General features: G+C 47.9%; 1 protein-coding gene across 1 annotated transcript in view; it reads left to right on the forward strand.

Moving 5' to 3' along the window:
* LOC138285386 (sodium channel protein type 2 subunit alpha-like) overlaps nucleotides 1-19,830 on the forward strand; it is a 745,466-nt gene that overhangs the window by 214,565 nt on the left and 511,071 nt on the right. Inside the window, exon 7 of the mRNA XM_069225255.1 lies at nucleotides 990-1,262. Within this exon, the coding sequence (XP_069081356.1) occupies nucleotides 990-1,262 (273 nt within the window). The remainder of the gene's footprint in view (nucleotides 1-989; nucleotides 1,263-19,830) is intronic.

Genomic DNA, 19,830 nt, shown 5'->3' on the forward strand with positions numbered 1-19,830 from the left:
CTTGTGTCCTCCTGCCATTGTGTTTGTGAGTGAAACTGTCTGTTACATACACAATATTTTTGCAGAGGTTTTGGACCAGGGCAATGTGACATCGACAAGAACATTCGGGGTTCTTTCTCCGAGCATTGAAAACAAAATTTGGCATTCCAGGTGAGAGCCAGATTAAAACTTTGAGCTGACCCTTGTAAGCTTACAAATGGCCACTAACATATGAACGCAAACGTAGAAATACAAGCCGTTGTATTTCCAGCTGGCCTCAAAAATGAACTAATGCTTGCATGAAATACTACAATTGTCATCCTCTCTTATGGCTTGCAGCTTTGGATGTTAAGTGTGTTTTTTGCACTTTCTACATACAAAGCTCATTACCATTTTGGGGTTAACTAGTGCTAAGAATCATACCAGCAAGGTCAGTGACGTAGTCTGCCATCAAACGAGGCACGTCCGAATAAAATATGACTTCACTTTTGGCATTCAAATTATGACGTCATTGAAATGGCGCCTTGCATGCCTTTATTGATACTTGATTGTGTTCACCATTTAAGAGGATGACTAAAAATAACAGCATGGGATTGAAAATGACATTCCGGGTCGATTTAAAAAAAAAAAAAAAAAAAAAGAAACAGGAAGTATGTCACAAAAGCATAACAGATTACAATGCGTTTTGGGCCCTTACAGTAAGCTGCACCCTACTAACAGTACAAACTATAGATAGCAGAGCATGGACAATCAGCACAATTGCTATGTGAACGCGACGACTTCCTCCCATAGTGCTCATGTCCCGACTGAATGAACCAATTGCTTGCCTTTTCCTTATAGCTTTTTGGAGTGTGTGCCGTTCGTTTTCAGCGTTTGTCAATATTTTTTTTTAACATTTACGTGAACTGAATCAGTGATGCTGCTGCATGATATTTTGGAGCAATTTTTTTTTTTTTTACCTTTCTAACTCACGTCCTTTCGGAATACCTAAATGTGCGTTCTCTTTCTAGGGTTGAAGACTATCGTGGGAGCCTTGATTCAGTCAGTGAAGAAGCTCTCCGATGTCATGATTCTGACTGTGTTTTGTCTCAGTGTATTTGCCCTAATAGGACTGCAACTGTTTATGGGCAACTTGAGAAATAAATGTCTACAGTGGCCTCCAGGCGATGACGCTTATGAAACGAACGTGACTTCCTATTTTAATGCGACAATGGAAGCAAATGGTACAATTTACAATAGGACAGTGAGGACATTTAACTGGAACGAGTATGCAAGTGATCCAAGTAAGTAATGGTAACACAACTGCTACGATAGTACATATCCTGTTTTAATAATGTAAACATCTGACGAGGAAAAACACTATTCTGTGCCATACATCAGACTGTCGATCACAAAGTTTAATGTTTTTTTCTGTAAAAATGGCTCTTCAGTCCATAGGGTTCTGAAGGACAAATCAATTTCGCTGAACTCTTCAGCATCTTTTTTTCATACTGAAGAAGTAATTTAGGGTTAGGCTGGTGACTCCTGGAGGCGGAGGACCACCTTCAAACTGAGGGATCCCCATCTGTCTGCTGGGGAACTCTCTGCCTTCAGTACATCTAACAGATGCACTGAAGGCAGAGCTGCCTTATATTTTTCACACGCTCTGCATTCTGTTTTTGTTTTCCAGAAACAAACTCCCACTCGCAGATCAGTTCCAGTGATGTTGGGACCGAAAAGCCTTAGATGGCAAACACATGCAGGGAAATCCAAATGAAGGTAGCCCTGACCCAAATGGACTGAAGTGAGAGTCACTCTGACCCTATATCCGATGGCCCCTTAGGTGAATAGTGTTTGCTGTCAGAGGCAACTGTGACTCGACAGGAAGAAACGCTACAGTTCCAGCAACTCATAATGGGCAACATCACTGTGAAGTTGGTGGACGAGACATTTGTCATATTTTGGTGATGCCCCACATCTGGAAACCTCTAAATGACCATCCAGATTCCTTTTTGTCAAGAGGAGTTGTCAATCTTGCTCCTCCTCCAGATTACGGATAAAATGAATTGAAGAAACGCCAACTTTTTTCTAAATGCTCATTTAGCCTAGTAAAAGGTGGCTAACCCTTTATAGCACAATAATTATGGCCAGTCTACCCATCCATTCATCCATCCACCCATCTGTTAATCCATCCATTATTACTATCATTGCTGAGACCACCCTTTCACAACACTTAACTGTTAGGGCTTGATTTAAGTCTTGGTGAAGAGAAACACTCCGTCACAAACATGCCTGATATCCAGTCCGCAGTATTACGATTCCATTATCTCCTATGGGGATCATAATATGGCGGACTGGATATCTGTCACATTTGTGATGGAGTATTTCCTCCGCCAAGACCTAAATCAGGCCCTTAGTCTCTTTAAAAAGGAAAGTTCCATTGTTTAAGACATGGGAATTCAATGTTTCAACAAATCTCGAACCTGCATTTTTAGAAGACCCAATGGAGAAGGTTAACACTGTTCATTTGATGGTCTCCTATTATGGGCAAGGAGGTGTAGGCCTATTTTAGATCTCAGACAGATCATTCATATCTGTGTTCATCAGCATAATATGCAGTCTTAGAGTTCTTTAGCCTCATGATCTGAAAGTTAGAATTGAGTGCAAGATAAAATGCCCTTCACAATGTCTTCATTGTACTGGTTCAATATAATTTTAACATTTCAATGCATTAGAAGTCACAGGATACTTTCAGATATCACTTATCACAGCACAAATATAATTCCAGGTGTGCCTGCCTTATCACTGGTGTTAGACTATGTGGATTTGTAAAAACTGACCCCACTTTTGTTGTGGTCCCCTCATTTGGCCTGTCTGATTTTGCTGGTTATGACCCTGTGCGCCTTACCACTACTAAACAGTAGCAAGCCCCTGTGCTTCGACTTAAAACCTATTGTGTACAGTGCAGCTTTCTGTTTGGTTTATTTAACTTCCCTATATGTCTATTATAAATGCTGGCTAAAATACATCTATGATATGGAAGTTTAAATGTTGTATTTGGGTTACAGTATGTATTTCCACCTCCCGTATATTTGCCAAAAGTATATGCGCGCAGGGAGCATCATTGTACCCTGGCTGGGCTGAAGTTTAAATGCTCTGCAGAGCCATGTGTCACGAGAAATTTCATTTTCCATGTAGGACAAGTCTGTTTTTATATCTTCATAGGTCACCCCCTAAAGTGTGCCTTGCAATTCTACATTGCACAGTTCTAATGCGTAAAAATAGTGCACAATACATGTTGGCTTTAGTGTGTTCTCACAGTGAAATAAAATCTGGAAGCTATTTTACAGTGAAGGCTTTACTAGAATGTTCACTGAACAAGTATAGATAGGATTAACATCTGTATTTCCTAACACTACCTGGGAAAATGCTAGAAAAATGATTCCAGTTTTTCTTGCTAAAGTTTAAAATTTTTATTCAATGATGAGATCCATTCTGGAATAACCTAGGTAGAAGAGTAACTTTATAAAAATGTACTGTGTGCTGCCTGAGGCAACTGACCTAAAACCAGAGTTGTCACTTGTCTGTTTCAGAGCTGAAATGCCCATACTTGACTAGGAAGTGTTAATGACCCTGGCTCAGAATACAATAGCCTGACTCTGAGTCCAGGAAGAGTGGATGAGTGCTATTTGCCAACCACTTGATAGGCATTAGCTATCTGGGAGTGGACCAGGTCGGGTGGCAGAAACAGAAGAAGCCTTAGAATTATGGGGGTCATTCTGACCCCTGGCGGTCGACGACCACGGAAGCACCGCCAACAGGCTGGCGGTGCTTATTGGTCGCCCAGCCGGGTCCGGCGGTTTCCCGCCGGATTACCCCTGGCTGGGAGAATCCTCCATGGCGGCGCTGCTTGCAGCGCCGCCATGGGGATTCCGACCCCCTTCCCGCCAGCCTGTTTCTGGCGGTTTTCACCGCCAGAACCAGGATGGCGGGAACGGGTGTCGTGGGGCCCCTGGGGGCCCCTGCACTGCCCATGCCACTGGCATGGGCAGTGCAGGGGCCCCCTAACAGGGCCCCAGAAAGATTTTCACTGTCTGCATTGCAGACAGTGAAAATCGCGACGGGTGCAACTGCACCCGTCGCACCCATGCAACTCCGCCGGCTCCATTCGGAGCCGGCTTCATTGTTGCAGGGCCTTTCCCGCTGGGCCGGCGGGAGCTCCTTTGGCGGGTTGCCCGCCGGCCCAGCGGGAAAGCCAGAATGGCCTCCGCGGTCTTTTGACCGCGGAGCGGCCAAGTGGCGGTTCCCGTTTGGCGGAATGAGGGCCTATGTCTGTTTACTTAGAAATGCCAGTCAAGGTGTTTTCTGTTTATTCCCAAGAGCCTCCTAGACTACAAAACTCCAGTCACAGAAGGGGAGAGAACCCGTTTGGACCCTGTCAGATGGGGGGAGAGCTCATCTAAATAGGGGTTTGGTAAAGGAGCTTAAGACAGCCTGCCTGGTAGCCAAATAGGGTTTGCCAAATTCAAAAAAGGCTCCTGGTGAGTTTCACAGTAAGGCAAAGAGGAAGTGGTCAAAAGGAGGTGGGGTACTAATAGAAAATATGGAGGAATGTGTGACAGATTTTCTCCAGTCAGTGGCTAATGCACAGGATAACCAGGCACATTTTACACCACCTCCTTAGAACATTCCTGGACCTGGTAAGACTCCACCTGACCAAAAAAGTCCCTGCTGGAAGAAAAAAGGCCCCCTAATTTCTCCAGGCACCCAGGGACTGGAGTTGCTGTCCAAGTATGGTGTCCTGTCTACCTGCTTCAGGGAGACAAAAAGCATATGGACTCCTGGCTCTAAGAATGCCTATCTGACTATCAAGGACTGGAAATTGCATGATGTGAGCATGAGGGACTCTCCAATTAGGACACCCTAATTTTACTTCAATAGAATTCCATGAATCGGAGACAATGTTAAACTTCAGTTTCATGAGAAAAAGAGTGCCCGGGATTAGGCACTTCCCAACACATGAAAAAGATCAGAAATTCAGTCAATTAAGTAAATGACCCACTCAGTCACTGAGTTCTAGATCACTGGAGTAGCTTACAAAAACTTTCAAAATTCGGTACAAGTTAATGACCATGTAGACCCCTCGCAAACAGAACATTACACAGAAATGCACCAAATAAACATTTTGAAAGTCCCAGGTGAATAGCAAACCCAGGAGAGAAATGAATAGCATCTCTAACAGAACAGGCACATTTCTGACTCACCACCAGATTCGAAGATTTTATATATTATTTTTGCATATGAAATTAGCAGACTGCAGATTCATAATTGTATGATCGAAAATGTTACATTCATAGCAAATCCAAGCATACGGCTACATGTACAAAGGTAAGTGTTTGCAATTACCAAATAGCAAATTTTTGTGATTCGCTGTTTGGTAATCACAAAGACTGTTGGACTTTTGCTTTTGCAGGGTCATCCCCAGACTTTTTTGCCTCCTGCCTCCTATATTTTTCTGACATGTTGCTGTTGGCTTTTCAACTCTGAGCACTTTACCACTGCTAACCAGTGCTAAAGTGCATATGCTCTCCTGTTTAAATTGTATGTAAGTGGTTTATCCATGATTGGCATATTTGATTTACTAGTAAGTCCCTAGTAAGGTGCACTAGAGGTGCCAGGGCCTGTAAATCAAATGCTACTAGTGGGCCTGCAGCACTGGTTGTGCCACCCACATAAGTAGCTCTGTAATCATGTCTCAGACCTGCCCTTGCAGTGTCTGTATGTGTATTTTTACACTGTAAATTCGACTTGGCAAGTGTACCCACTTGCCAGGCCTAAACCTTCCCTTTCCTTACATGTAAGGCACCCCTAAGGTAGGCCCTAGGTAGCCCCAAGGGCAGGGTGCAGTGTATGGATAAGGTAGGACATATAGTAATGTGGTTTATATGTCCTAACAGTGAAATACTACCAATTTCGTTTTCACTGTTGCAAGGTCTGTCTCTCTCATAGGATAATATGGGGGCTACCTTTAAATATGATTAAAGTGTAGATTCCCCCAGAGAGTAGATGGACATGTGGAGTTTGGGATCCCTGAACTCACAATTTAAAAATACACCTTTTAGTAAGGTCGATTTTAAGATTGTGAGTTTGGAAATGCCACTTTTAGAAAGTGAGCATTTTCTTGCTTAAACCATTCTGTGACTCTGCCTTGTTTGTGGATTCCCTGTCTGGGTCAGTTTGACAGTTGGGTTGTTTTTCACCTCACACCAGACAGTGACACAAAGGGAGCTGGGGTGTGATCTGCATTTCCTGATTAGCCATCTCTGCTAGGAGGGAGGGGTGGAGTGGTCACTCTCATCTGAAAGGACTGTGCCTGCCTCTGACAATGCTGTCTCCAACCCCCTGGTGTGTGTCTGAGGCCTTGCCTGGGCAAGGCAGGATTTCACAAGAAGGTGTGAGTCCCCTTTGAAGAAAGGTGACTTCAAAGACTAAAATGGGTATAAGAAGGGCACCCAAACTTACAAACTTTAGAAACACTTCTGGAATCAAGGGGAACCTCTGCCTGGAGAAGAGCTGATCGCTGAGGAACAAGTGCTGCCCTGCCTGTGACTGTGCTTTGTGGAGCTTTCCTGCAGTGCTGCTTCTGCCAGAGTAAGAGGGCAAAGACTGGACTTTGTGTGCCTTCCATCTTGAAGAAGAAATCTCCAAGGGCTTGATGTAGAGCTTGCCTCCTGTTATTGAAGTCTCAGGGATAGCAAAGACTTCTTCCTGCCAGCACCTAGAGTCTCTGGAGAGACCCCTACTCTGCTCTGTGGTGCCCTTCCAGTTCCTGGGACCCTGAAAGGAGAGGCTGGCAGCCTAAGGACAAAAATACACGCACCGAGCGCCGTGCGGAGAAAAGATCGACGCGAATCCGATCGCGGCTGAGAAAACGACGCGACGCCGGCTCCGCAGCGGAGAAACGACGCCGCAGGAAACGCGACCGGAGAATCGACGCCCGGAGCAGGAGAAACGACGCGCAGCATCGCTGACGAAGGCTGAGAGATCGCAACCTGCGCCGCGGGACTTTCGGACCGTCGCGTGGCTGGCTTTTTCGACGCGCACCGCCGTGCCGAGCTGTTTTCGACGCATATAACCGTGCAGGGTTATTTTCGACGCACACCGCCCGTGCGGGGTTATTTTTGACGCAAACCAGGTACATTTACACGCTAGCAGCGCTAGTGTGTTGTTACAACTACCTAAAGACTCTTTTTATTTTAAACCTTTAAAAAAATCATAACTTGACTTGTGTATGTTGGATTTTTGTCGTTTTGGTCTTGTTTTGTCTAGATAAATATTTCCTATTTTTCTAAACTGGTGTTGTGTCATTTTGTAGTGTTTTCATTAAGTTACTGTGTGTGTTGGTACAAATACTTTACGCCCAGCACTCTGAGGTTAAGCCTACTGCTCTGCCAAGCTACCAAGGGGGTAAGCAGGGGTTAGCTGAGGGTGATTCTCTTTTATCCTAACTAGAGTGCGGGTCCTTGCTTGAACAGGGGGTAACCTGACTGTCAACCAAAGACCCCATTTCTAACATTGGTGACCAGCGGTCGGGATTTGGACTTGTATTTGTACTTGACATACAGTAATTAAGTGTACACTACTGTTTTGATCTCAGACCACTACGTGACCACATACTACTTGTTTGGTGATCTTTTGATTTTTCTCTTAAGGACTCTTTTTATTCTACTTCCATGATTTTGCTGATCCCTTGACTGATTCTTTTTTCATTGGGAAATTATTTTCTGCCTTTGGAACTTTGCACTTGTGACCATCATGTCTCAATCTGGAGATGCAACAGCTGGAGCTGTGTTTGAAATGGAGAAACTGAAGGAGTACTCAGTTGCTCAATTGAAACAGTTCCTTAAAGATCTTGACTGTCCCACTGAGAGCTCCACCAGGGAGGGGGAGCTGCAACAGGCACAGAGGGCTTGGGTGACAATCAAGAAGGCTGGAGGGCACACAGAGGAGGAGAATATGGGTGGGGAAGTGCAGAGGATACACAGTGGTGTAGTGGAGGAACCTGTTACGCCTGGGGGGAGGGTCCCCAGGAGGGATGGCAGGGTGTCACCCAAGGGTCTGACTCCTGAAGAGTTACAGGACAGACAGGCAGAGAGGGAGTACCAATGGGAGCTGAAAAAGCTCGATTGGGAGTTGGAAGAAAGGAGGAGGAACTTAGAGATTAAAAAAATGATTTATGCTTACGAGCTTAAATTGAAAGAGCTGGAAGTCATGAGGGCTGAGTCCAGCTGGAATGGTGGCAGCAACAATTGTATATCCAGTGATGCTGCAGAAGTGCACATGCCCAGAGAGGTGGTGCCCTACTTGAAGGAGGGAGTTAACACACGCCAGGAGGTTCAGGGGTATGAGGTAGCTCCAGTGATGCACAGGGTCCCTGAGGTGGATTGGGGAACTGGCATGGGGAGTCATATTCCTACTGGTGGGAGGGACACTCTACTGACTCTAGGTGAGAGTGACAGGGAGAGGGGTTCCCCCCAGGTAGAAGTCCTGGTTATGGAGTGTGAAGACATCCCAGAAGAGTGTGGGTTGAGTGTCAGGGACAGTCAGGTACTGTCTCACCAGTCTCAGGAGGGTGATGTGGGGTGCTTTTTCAAAGCAGAGTCACTGGATGGTTGGGTGAAGGGTACTTTGGTTAATTCATGTGAGGGGCTGAGTGATGTAATTGCTGGAGAGCATATGTCTAGTCCTTATTTTCCAGAGCTATGCCAACACCAGGTGGAGTGTGAGTTCTCTGACCCCAGGGAGCTTACAATGGAGGCAGACTTCTGGGTGAGTACCAGAGAGTCTGAAGAGGCATTTGGGGGTGCTCCTGAGAGGAGTGGTCTAGGTAGTTCCCAACCAGGTGAGGTAGGGAAGGATTGTAGTGTCCCAGGTAGGTCCCAGTGTAGTGGGATGGGTGAGGGACCCCATGTCCAGTCTCAGAGGAGAGGGAATGGGGATGGGTTGAGGCCCAAGGTGCCCGAGATCCGGTCCCAGGTCCTGGAGGGTTCCCTGCGGGAACCCCAGGAGGGGAGCCTAGCCTGTACCATAGGGCCATCTGTTGAGGGAGACCCCACAGTGTCAGGAGAACTTGGGGGGGCGGCTGTAGCCAGCGTCCCACCAGTTCTGGTGTCTGGCAGTACCACTCCTAGTGAGGGGGTGCAGAAGTCCAGACAGAGGGTTGAGAGGGGGTTGCGGACCCCAGTGGAGAACCTGGAGGGTCAGGGGTCAGCTCTGAGAGCAGAGCCCCCCATGAATGACCTTGGTGAGACCATTTCTGGGCTGGGGGGAATCCAGACTCTGTCAGATGGGCAGAGGTCAGGAGACCTGCGCCAGCCAGACTCTTGTGTGGCCCTTCGGGACAGTGTGTCCCTTGAGGGGGGTAAGTGTGCCCCCCTGGAAGTCCTGGTGTGCCAGGCAATGGTTCAACCGCAGGGTGGCGACTCTGGGTTGAATAATCAGGTTCAGGGGGTAAACTCTGACCTGATGGGGGGTAAGTGTGCTCCCAAAGAAGTCCTGGTGTGCCAGGCAATGGTTCAACCGCAGGGTGGTGACTCTGGGTTGAATAATCAGGTTCAGGGGGTAAACTCTGACCTGATGGGGGGTAAGTGTGCTCCCAAGGAAGTCCTGGTGTGCCAGGCAGTGGTTCAACCGCAGGGTGGTGACCCTAGGTTGGATGACCAGGTTCAGAGGGTAAACTCTGACCTGGTAGGGGGTAGGTATGCCCCACAGGAAGTCCTGGGTTGCCAGGCAGTGATCCAGTCTGTGGGTACAGACCCTGGATTGGGAGGCCAGGTTAAGGGTGTCTCCCCTGACCTGGAGGAAGGGGCTACTGCTAACAGTGCCCCTACCATGTTGTCTTCTGGGGGGGCCACTCCTAGTTGGGTGGTTCAGGACCCCAGAAGAGAGGGCAGGGGGAGGGAAGCCTCACCCCTGGCCCTGGTCCAACCTGAAGGTACAGACCCCAGGTTGGAGGATCAGTTGCAGGTTAACATCCCTGCACTGATGGAAGAATTGTGCAGGACTGCTTCTACAAGCACCCTGACAGTTTTTGACTCTGGGGGTGCCGCTTCTGCAGGGAGGGTACAGAGCCCCAGAGGGGAGGACCAGGGTCAGGTTGTCATCCCTGACCTGGTGGAAGAGAGAGTGGTCAAAGGGTGCCAGGCACCTGGGGCTACCACCCCCCACTCTCCACAGTCACAGTGGTTAGAGAGGCCTGAGGTCGGGCTCTCATCCCTGACAGTTGTCTGGGGCCACTGTGGCTTGCTGTCCTGGTGGACAGAGTTGCCCCTGGGGGGGGGAGGACGAGAGTCACACCCCGGGGGTGGAGTGGGCAACACCACTGTGTTGGCCCTGGTGGTACTATCTGCCCATTGCAATACATCTGTGAGCAAAGTAAAGTTAGGTGTTGCACAGATGGTGTCTGTAGATGTGGAGAAGGGTTCCCCATGGGTTAGCTTAGTGGGCCCTGAGAGTATGGACAGAGGGATCCAACTGGAGTCAGGAAGGCGTAGAACTGAAACATGCCCCTGCTGTTGTGGGCCTGGGTCCCTGTTCTATCGCCCCAATCAGGGAAGTACATCAAGGTATTGATTGTTCTCCCCTGGCTTTAGGCTGGTAGGGGGTCGTGTTGGACTTTTGCTTTTGCAGGGTCATCCCCAGACTTTTTTGCCTCCTGCCTCCTATATTTTTCTGACATGTTGCTGTTGGCTTTTCAACTCTGAGCACTTTACCACTGCTAACCAGTGCTAAAGTGCATATGCTCTCCTGTTTAAATTGTATGTAAGTGGTTTATCCATGATTGGCATATTTGATTTACTAGTAAGTCCCTAGTAAGGTGCACTAGAGGTGCCAGGGCCTGTAAATCAAATGCTACTAGTGGGCCTGCAGCACTGGTTGTGCCACCCACATAAGTAGCTCTGTAATCATGTCTCAGACCTGCCCTTGCAGTGTCTGTATGTGTATTTTTACACTGTAAATTCGACTTGGCAAGTGTACCCACTTGCCAGGCCTAAACCTTCCCTTTCCTTACATGTAAGGCACCCCTAAGGTAGGCCCTAGGTAGCCCCAAGGGCAGGGTGCAGTGTATGGATAAGGTAGGACATATAGTAATGTGGTTTATATGTCCTAACAGTGAAATACTACCAATTTCGTTTTCACTGTTGCAAGGTCTGTCTCTCTCATAGGATAATATGGGGGCTACCTTTAAATATGATTAAAGTGTAGATTCCCCCAGAGAGTAGATGGACATGTGGAGTTTGGGATCCCTGAACTCACAATTTAAAAATACACCTTTTAGTAAGGTCGATTTTAAGATTGTGAGTTTGGAAATGCCACTTTTAGAAAGTGAGCATTTTCTTGCTTAAACCATTCTGTGACTCTGCCTTGTTTGTGGATTCCCTGTCTGGGTCAGTTTGACAGTTGGGTTGTTTTTCACCTCACACCAGACAGTGACACAAAGGGAGCTGGGGTGTGATCTGCATTTCCTGATTAGCCATCTCTGCTAGGAGGGAGGGGTGGAGTGGTCACTCTCATCTGAAAGGACTGTGCCTGCCTCTGACAATGCTGTCTCCAACCCCCTGGTGTGTGTCTGAGGCCTTGCCTGGGCAAGGCAGGATTTCACAAGAAGGTGTGAGTCCCCTTTGAAGAAAGGTGACTTCAAAGACTAAAATGGGTATAAGAAGGGCACCCAAACTTACAAACTTTAGAAACACTTCTGGAATCAAGGGGAACCTCTGCCTGGAGAAGAGCTGATCGCTGAGGAACAAGTGCTGCCCTGCCTGTGACTGTGCTTTGTGGAGCTTTCCTGCAGTGCTGCTTCTGCCAGAGTAAGAGGGCAAAGACTGGACTTTGTGTGCCTTCCATCTTGAAGAAGAAATCTCCAAGGGCTTGATGTAGAGCTTGCCTCCTGTTATTGAAGTCTCAGGGATAGCAAAGACTTCTTCCTGCCAGCACCTGGAGTCTCTGGAGAGACCCCTACTCTGCTCTGTGGTGCCCTTCCAGTTCCTGGGACCCTGAAAGGAGAGGCTGGCAGCCTAAGGACAAAAATACACGCACCGAGCGCCGTGCGGAGAAAAGATCGACGCGAATCCGATCGCGGCTGAGAAAACGACGCGACGCCGGCTCCGCAGCGGAGAAACGACGCCGCAGGAAACGCGACCGGAGAATCGACGCCCGGAGCAGGAGAAACGACGCGCAGCATCGCTGACGAAGGCTGAGAGATCGCAACCTGCGCCGCGGGACTTTCGGACCGTCGCGTGGCTGGCTTTTTCGACGCGCACCGCCGTGCCGAGCTGTTTTCGACGCATATAACCGTGCAGGGTTATTTTCGACGCACACCGCCCGTGCGGGGTTATTTTTGACGCAAACCAGGTACATTTACACGCTAGCAGCGCTAGTGTGTTGTTACAACTACCTAAAGACTCTTTTTATTTTAAACCTTTAAAAAAATCATAACTTGACTTGTGTATGTTGGATTTTTGTCGTTTTGGTCTTGTTTTGTCTAGATAAATATTTCCTATTTTTCTAAACTGGTGTTGTGTCATTTTGTAGTGTTTTCATTAAGTTACTGTGTGTGTTGGTACAAATACTTTACGCCCAGCACTCTGAGGTTAAGCCTACTGCTCTGCCAAGCTACCAAGGGGGTAAGCAGGGGTTAGCTGAGGGTGATTCTCTTTTATCCTAACTAGAGTGCGGGTCCTTGCTTGAACAGGGGGTAACCTGACTGTCAACCAAAGACCCCATTTCTAACAAAGACCCTTGCACAAATGTGTGTTTTACACATTTTGTGAGTCCCAGTGGGCTGCATATAGACCTACCTCATGAATATTATTGAGGTAGGTCTCGGTTTTGCGACCTATTGGGAATCGCAAACATTACAATAATGGCGGCCTGCTGGGGTCAGCAGACCACCATGTCTGTGATTGCTTTTCAATAAAGTAATTTTTTTATTTATTTTAAATGTAGTCTGTTTTCCATAAAGGAAAACGGTATGAGTTTAAAAAACAAAAATAATGAAAAGATTATTTTTCATTTTTTAGGAGAAGGCAGTGGTTGGTGGGACCAAGGCCAGGTCTTAAAAAATGTATTAACATGCATTCTTAACAGGGAAGGGGTCCCTTGGGGACCCCTGCCCATTTGTGAATGGGTTAAAACCTACTTGAAATAGGTGGTAAAACGCAAATGTTTTTCAACTGCATTTCAGTCACAAAACACTCTTACATACCACTGCAACTCGGTATTAGGAAGGGACGCCCTAAACACGGCCCTTCCTAATACCGAATTACAAACCCAATTTGTGATTTGGGAATAGGTTACCAATTCACAAATAAGGCCTTGCAGATTTCAAAAAGCCTTTCTGCATTTGCAAACGGGTCGATTCTGCAAATTTCCCCATTTGCAAACACAAAAACACTTTGTATGTGTGGCCCATTGTTAGAAATGGGGTTCCTGGTTGGCTAGGGTATGCACCTAAGCCAGGCAGAACCCACCCACTCTAATCAGGACAAGGGAGTTACACATCCAAGATAACCCTGCTCACCCCCTTGGTAGCTTGGCAGGAGTGGTCAGGCCTATCCCAGATGCAATGTGTAAAGAGTTTGTACAACACACACAACACCTGGCGTACTATCCCCACCACAAAGAAATCACAACACCAAGTTATATGAAAATAAACTGTATTGTACACAACATAATTATTAGACCAAACACAACATGTCAGTAATATCCTGCTACTCAAGCAGTTGTCAGAACATTACACAATAGTTACTCTGCAGAACCAGCAGTAGTCACACATAACACACAAGTTACTTATTATTCTGCAACATAAGCAGTAGTCAGGAATCACATTACCCGTCCACTTCTCCTTCATGAAACCCCCCATCCACCACCAACAACACACTACACCCTACCGCAAGTGGAACAAGATCTCCAAGAACACCTGATCGCCAACCTCACACAAGCTCCACCTCCCATCACCAACGATCCCAACACCGCCGCCCACAACCTCACACAATGGCTAACAACCTGCACAGACTCCCTTGCCCCATTGAAAATTAACAACAACACCCGCACCGTCAAGACCGCCCCCTGGTTCACTACAGAACTCCAAGCCTCCAAACGAGAATGCCGTAAAATTGAGAAAGCCTGGCGCCAAGAACCCTCAATGAGCAACTTCTCCGCCCTCAAAACAGCCATGCACAAACACCACCAACTCATCCGGACCACCAAACGGTCCTTATACAAAGAATGCATAGGCATCAACACACACAACAGCAAGGAACTCTTTGCCATCGTCAAAGAACTCACCAAACCCAAATCCAGCACCATCGACCCTCCACACTCCCAAAACCTCTGCAACTCCCTCTCCAACTACTTTCACCTCAAAATCGCAGACATATACACAGCATCAGCACCCACAATCACCACCACAGACACAAACAACAACACAACACCCTCCCACGCCAACCAACTACACACCTGGACCCCCACCAACGACGAAGAAATCGGCAAAACTATGAATTCCATCCACTCAGGCTTCCCTACAGACCTCTGCCCCCACCACATTTTCAACAAGGCCAGCCAAATCATCGCTCCCCAGCTCCGCGCCGTCATCAACAGTTCCTTCGACACCGCAACCTTCCCAGACATTTGGAAGCATGCCGAAGTCAACGCTCTTCTCAAAAAACCCAAAGCAGACCCGGAAGACCTCCTGAACTACCATCCCATCTCTCTTCTCCTCTTCCCCGCAAAGGTCGCTGAGAAGATAGTCAACGCCCAACTGTCTCACTTCTTAGAAGAAAACAACATACTCAATGCCTCCCAGTCTGGATTCCGCAAGAACCACAGCACTGAGACCACCCTCATCGCCTGCACAGACAACATCAGGACCAGAGTGGACAAGGGCGAAACCGTCGCCCTCATCCTCCTAGACCTCTCTCGCAGCATTCAACACTGTATGCCACCATACTCTCCATGCACACCTTTTTGATGCCGGAATTTGACACAAGGCCCTGGACTGGCTCATCCCCTTCCTCGCCGAAAGGACCCAAAGTGTTCGCCTCCCTCCCTTCGGTTCTCCAGCCACCAAGATCATCTGCGGGGTCCCCCAAGGATCCTCCCTCAGCCCCACCCTCTTCAACATCTACATGGCCCCTCTCGCCAACATCCTCCGCCCCCACAGTATCACCAGTATCTCATACGCAGACGATACCCAGCTCAGCATCTCCTTCACCTGGAACCCAGCCACCGCCAAGATAAACCTGCACGCCGGACTCCTCGACATCGCCAAATGGATGACAGCAAGCCACCTCAAACTAAACTCAAACAAAACAGAAATCATCATCTTCGGCCCCAACAAGATGGCCCACCACCCTCGGACCACCCCCAACGCCTACCGCCCACCGCCCACGCACACAACCTTGGCATCGTTCTAGACTCATCGTCCAGCAAATCAACACCATATCATCCTCCTGCTTCAACACCCTTCACATGCTACACAAGACTTTCAAATGGATTACTTTAGAAACAAGAATGGTCACCCACGCCCTCATCATCAGCAGACTAGACTACGGCAACGCCCTCTATGCAGGGACCACAGCCAAGCCGTCTCATCCTCAACCTCCCTCGCCACAAACACATATCCACCCACCTCAGATCCCTACACTGGCTGCCCATCAACAAAAGGATCATTTTCAAACTCCTCGTCCATGCTCACAAAGCCCTCCATGACACTGGACCGGCCTACCTCAACGAACGAGTAAACTTCCACATACCAACTCGACAGCTCTGCTCCACCGAGCTCGCCCTCGCTACAGTCCCCTGCATCCAACGCACCACCTCTGGCGTCAGATCCTTCTCCCACCTCGCCGCCAAGACCTGGAACTCCCTCCCCACCAACCTACGCAAGACCCAGGACCTCCTAACCTTCAGAAAACACCTTAAAACATGGCTTTGTGAGCAGTAACCGGCATCCCCCCCACAGCACCTTGAGACCCTACCGGGTGAGTAGTGGGCTTAAGAAATTATTTGATTGATTGATTGATTACTAAATAAATGCACTTGTCATAGAAATATCATAAATGGCCATACCAGGAACATTATAAAACATGTGGTAAGTCATGAAAACATATCAGCAGGGAATGTCCATAAAAGGAACATCAGCAATCATATATGGTACATCATCAGAAGAGACAGAAAAACGTATGAATCCATAATGTCCATATTAGGAACAATTGAAATCATCTGTCCACAAAACGAGTACCTGTTTAGTGATGTAATGGCACCTCTAGTGCCGCGAAGAACAAGGGGCTCCCGGCGCTCCCTCTGCTCCACAGGGGCCTCACGCTGACATTAGGCGGGAGGGGACAGCACGCACCCCCTTCGGTGTATATATTGGGCCCCTCCTGGGGCCTGCGATCTCTGCTCCCCCACAACTGGCCCTCCAGAGGGGGGGCCAAAGCCAGCACAACACTATGGGGCCCAAACAGTAGAGGCCTCACCTGACTCTTGCGGGGTCCTAAAACAACAAGAAAGGACCTCGTCGTGCGGGGAGCCTCTGGTGAGGCTTCCACCCCGCATGTGTCCTGCAAAGGGCAATTTGGAGCTCTTTAGGGGCAGGGGGGAGCCTCCGATGAGGCTTCCTACCCCCTGCCCATCCACACAGCAGCAAATTGGGCCTGGGGGCAGGGAGCCTCCGAGAAGACTTCCTTTCCTGCCCGGCTTCAACAACTTCAGGAAGGCCGGCCCGGGCCGCAGCGGTGAGCAGGCACCAAAGTAGATACCTGCTTGTGCCCGGGGGTGCTCCTCGGAGCATACTTCACCCCGGAGGCACGGTAGGAGCGTGCTCGCTCCTTTCTCGATTTCAGTGGTGCCCCAGGGGTCCCAGGGGTAGCACGACTCTGGTGCCCTTGCAAAACAAAGCCTGGTCGCGGTGGTGAATCCCTTGACAACAACGCTTTCTTGAGCGCTGGGGGCAATTTTACAGCACCTGGTTCACGCCAGTGATTCTTTACATTGGAAAAACGCTTTCAAACCGCTAACCAAATAACGCAGAAGCTCTCACCTGGTGCTAGGGGCATGAAGAAAGGCACTCTCAAGGCACTATGCCCATTGACAGAAAAGCGCTTCTTGTGCGCTTAAACAGTGGGATCTCACAGGTTGCAGAGTCAGGGGCCACAGCACCTAGCCTTTGGGGAACAACAGTACAAAGGAAGCAGAGGGCAGCAGGGCCCAGAAGCAGGCCAGCACAAAGTCAATGCAGGCAGTTGGCGGTTCCTCCACATGACCAAGCAGGTGACAGGTCAGCACAGAAGCAGAAGTCCATGGCGGTTCCTGGTGAGTCCCTCCAGCAGCATTCTGTGTCCAGTTCCAAAATGTCACCAAATAGTGGGGAAAAATCCCCTGTACTTATACTCAGATTTGCCATGTTGTAACAAAGAAGGGGAAAGGAGGCTCCAACCAGTTACAACTGGTTCCAGGATTGCCCCCTCTCTCCTCCTCACGCACAGGCTCCAAACATCAGTTCAGAATAAACAACTCTTTTGTGTGAGGCCAGGGCACAGCCTTTACAGATGCATGTGTGCCCCGCATCCCCCTTCTCTCAGCCTAGGAAGACTATTCTAAATGCAGATGCATCTCTGTAACACCTCCACCCTCCCTGTGTACAGGCTGTCTGAAAAGTACGCACAAAGCCCAATATCACTCTGCCCAGACATGGATTGGAGTCAAGCTGCAAAACACCAGAGTCATAAGCCCAGAGAAATACTAATTTTCTAAAAAATGACATTTCAATAATAGTAATAAAAAATCCACTTACACCAGTAAGCAGCATTTCTCACTACCATTTACAAACATACCAAACATGCCTACGCTACCTCTCATAAATCGTGCAATACCCCCTAGACATATGCTTGAGACAGGTTTGAAAGGCTACTTCAGTGGGTGGTGCAATCAGCTCTGCAGGCCCACTGGTAGAATTTAATTTACAGGCCCTGGGTATAGAGATACTACTGTACAAGGGACTTGCAGGTAAATTAAATATCCCAATTAGGTATAAGCCAATCATACCAACTTTAAAAGGGAGCGCACCTGCACTTTAGCACTGATCAGCAGAGCTACAGCCAACAACAAGAGGTCAGACAAAAATAGGAGGAAGGAGGCAAAAAGTCAGGGGATGAACCTACCAAAAGGGCCTGGTCCAACACCCATAGTCTCATAAAACATCATATTGCCTTAGAATCTAAGCACTATTCCACTACATGAATAATTATTCTGCCTCCTCTATGCTAATGTCGCATGGAGATAGTGACACAAGCTTGATAAATGAGCAACAAAAAACTATTGTGAATCTATTATGACTGAATAGGGTACAGTGAGCTAACAGAAGGACTTGAAATGTAGTCTCAGTTTCTGACTGACCCTGGGAAAGTTAATTTAAAACTATATGAACAATATGATTCATCCAGCAGTTCATATACTTTTGAATGGAAGTTATGTGGTACTGAACAAACAAAGCTGTTGCGGTATAAGACCAGGAATTGCCTACAGAATTGCAGTCTCTAAGATTGTAACATGTTGCGGACATGTTTCCCCCCCCGCCTCCACACAAGAGATAGGAGCAGCAGAAATGTGGCCTCACATTGATACTTCTAATGTAAATTATGACAAGCTGAGCAGACTAAAGATGCTACTGTTCCAGAAACAAGTTATGTTAACATCAGCTAGAAAGACGTATGCTCTCCAGATAGGAAGATCGTCAGCCGAGATACAATCCCTATTAAATACTAACTTCCCCAAGCACCTTGGATAGCTGGTATCCAGAATATTCAATGCTTCAAGCACTACAGGGATTGTGCACTTCTTTAAGGCTGTCGGGTCTGGATTCATATCCATCTTCCAGACTCTCTTTGGAGTCATTCCTTCAGCCATTCATTCACTCTTTTCAATTGTGTTTGGCAGTTTTTCAGTGATTTTGGTATTGATCGTCAGGATACTGCTGCTGTTGTTCCTGATACCCAGTGGTTGTGCCTTCCCATCTAAGATGAGTGATGGAGCTACTACCGCCTGTCCAAGTGTGCCGTGATCGCATGGTACAGTTCTTTGGTGCGCTGTTGTTGGAAGATTTGAAGTATGATTGGTCACAGTCATTCCAACCAGTCTTATGGCGTGTGCAACCAGTCTTTCATTGCCCCTGGTGCCTCTTTGAACATCTTCCTTCGGTGTGCCTTGCTGTTTCTCCAGTGCCTCCTGTGGACCAAGAACTGATGATGTTCCCGATGAGGGTTCATTCACGATCATGCCCCATGAGACTGACGCTGATTCGCAAGGCCACTTATGAGCCACCTTTGGTGGACTAGCTGGCTCCCTTAGGCACTTTGGGTGGTGCTGGTCTTGTGGGAGATCCCTGGTGTGAGGCTACTGCACACTACTGCTCCGTAGATCCATCTGCCATACTGTCATCGATCTAACATCTGACAATATAATTTCCTTTCTAGATGCTGTTCCTTTTGATGGCTTCCAAGACATTCTTCAAGATCATTGCTAGTGTTAAATGAATTTGACCATTGGCTAATTCCAAAGTTTCAAAGTTTTGCCAACATTGTCTTCAACTTTGGCCTGCTGTGGGTGTCATGGTCAACATTTTGGGGGTCATTATGACCCCGGCGGAAGGCAGTAAAATGAAGAAAAGTACTGCCAACAGGCTGGCGGTACTTTTTCCCATATTACTACATTGTCAGTGTACCACACCATCCACCACAGTGGTAACAACTGCCGGGCTGGAGACTTCAGTCTCCAGCCAGGCGGCCATCACTAGCCTGCCTGCAGGATTATGAC

The sequence above is a fragment of the Pleurodeles waltl genome, chromosome 3_1 (genome assembly GCF_031143425.1).
Source record: "Pleurodeles waltl isolate 20211129_DDA chromosome 3_1, aPleWal1.hap1.20221129, whole genome shotgun sequence".
Taxonomy (NCBI): Eukaryota; Metazoa; Chordata; class Amphibia; order Caudata; family Salamandridae; genus Pleurodeles; species Pleurodeles waltl.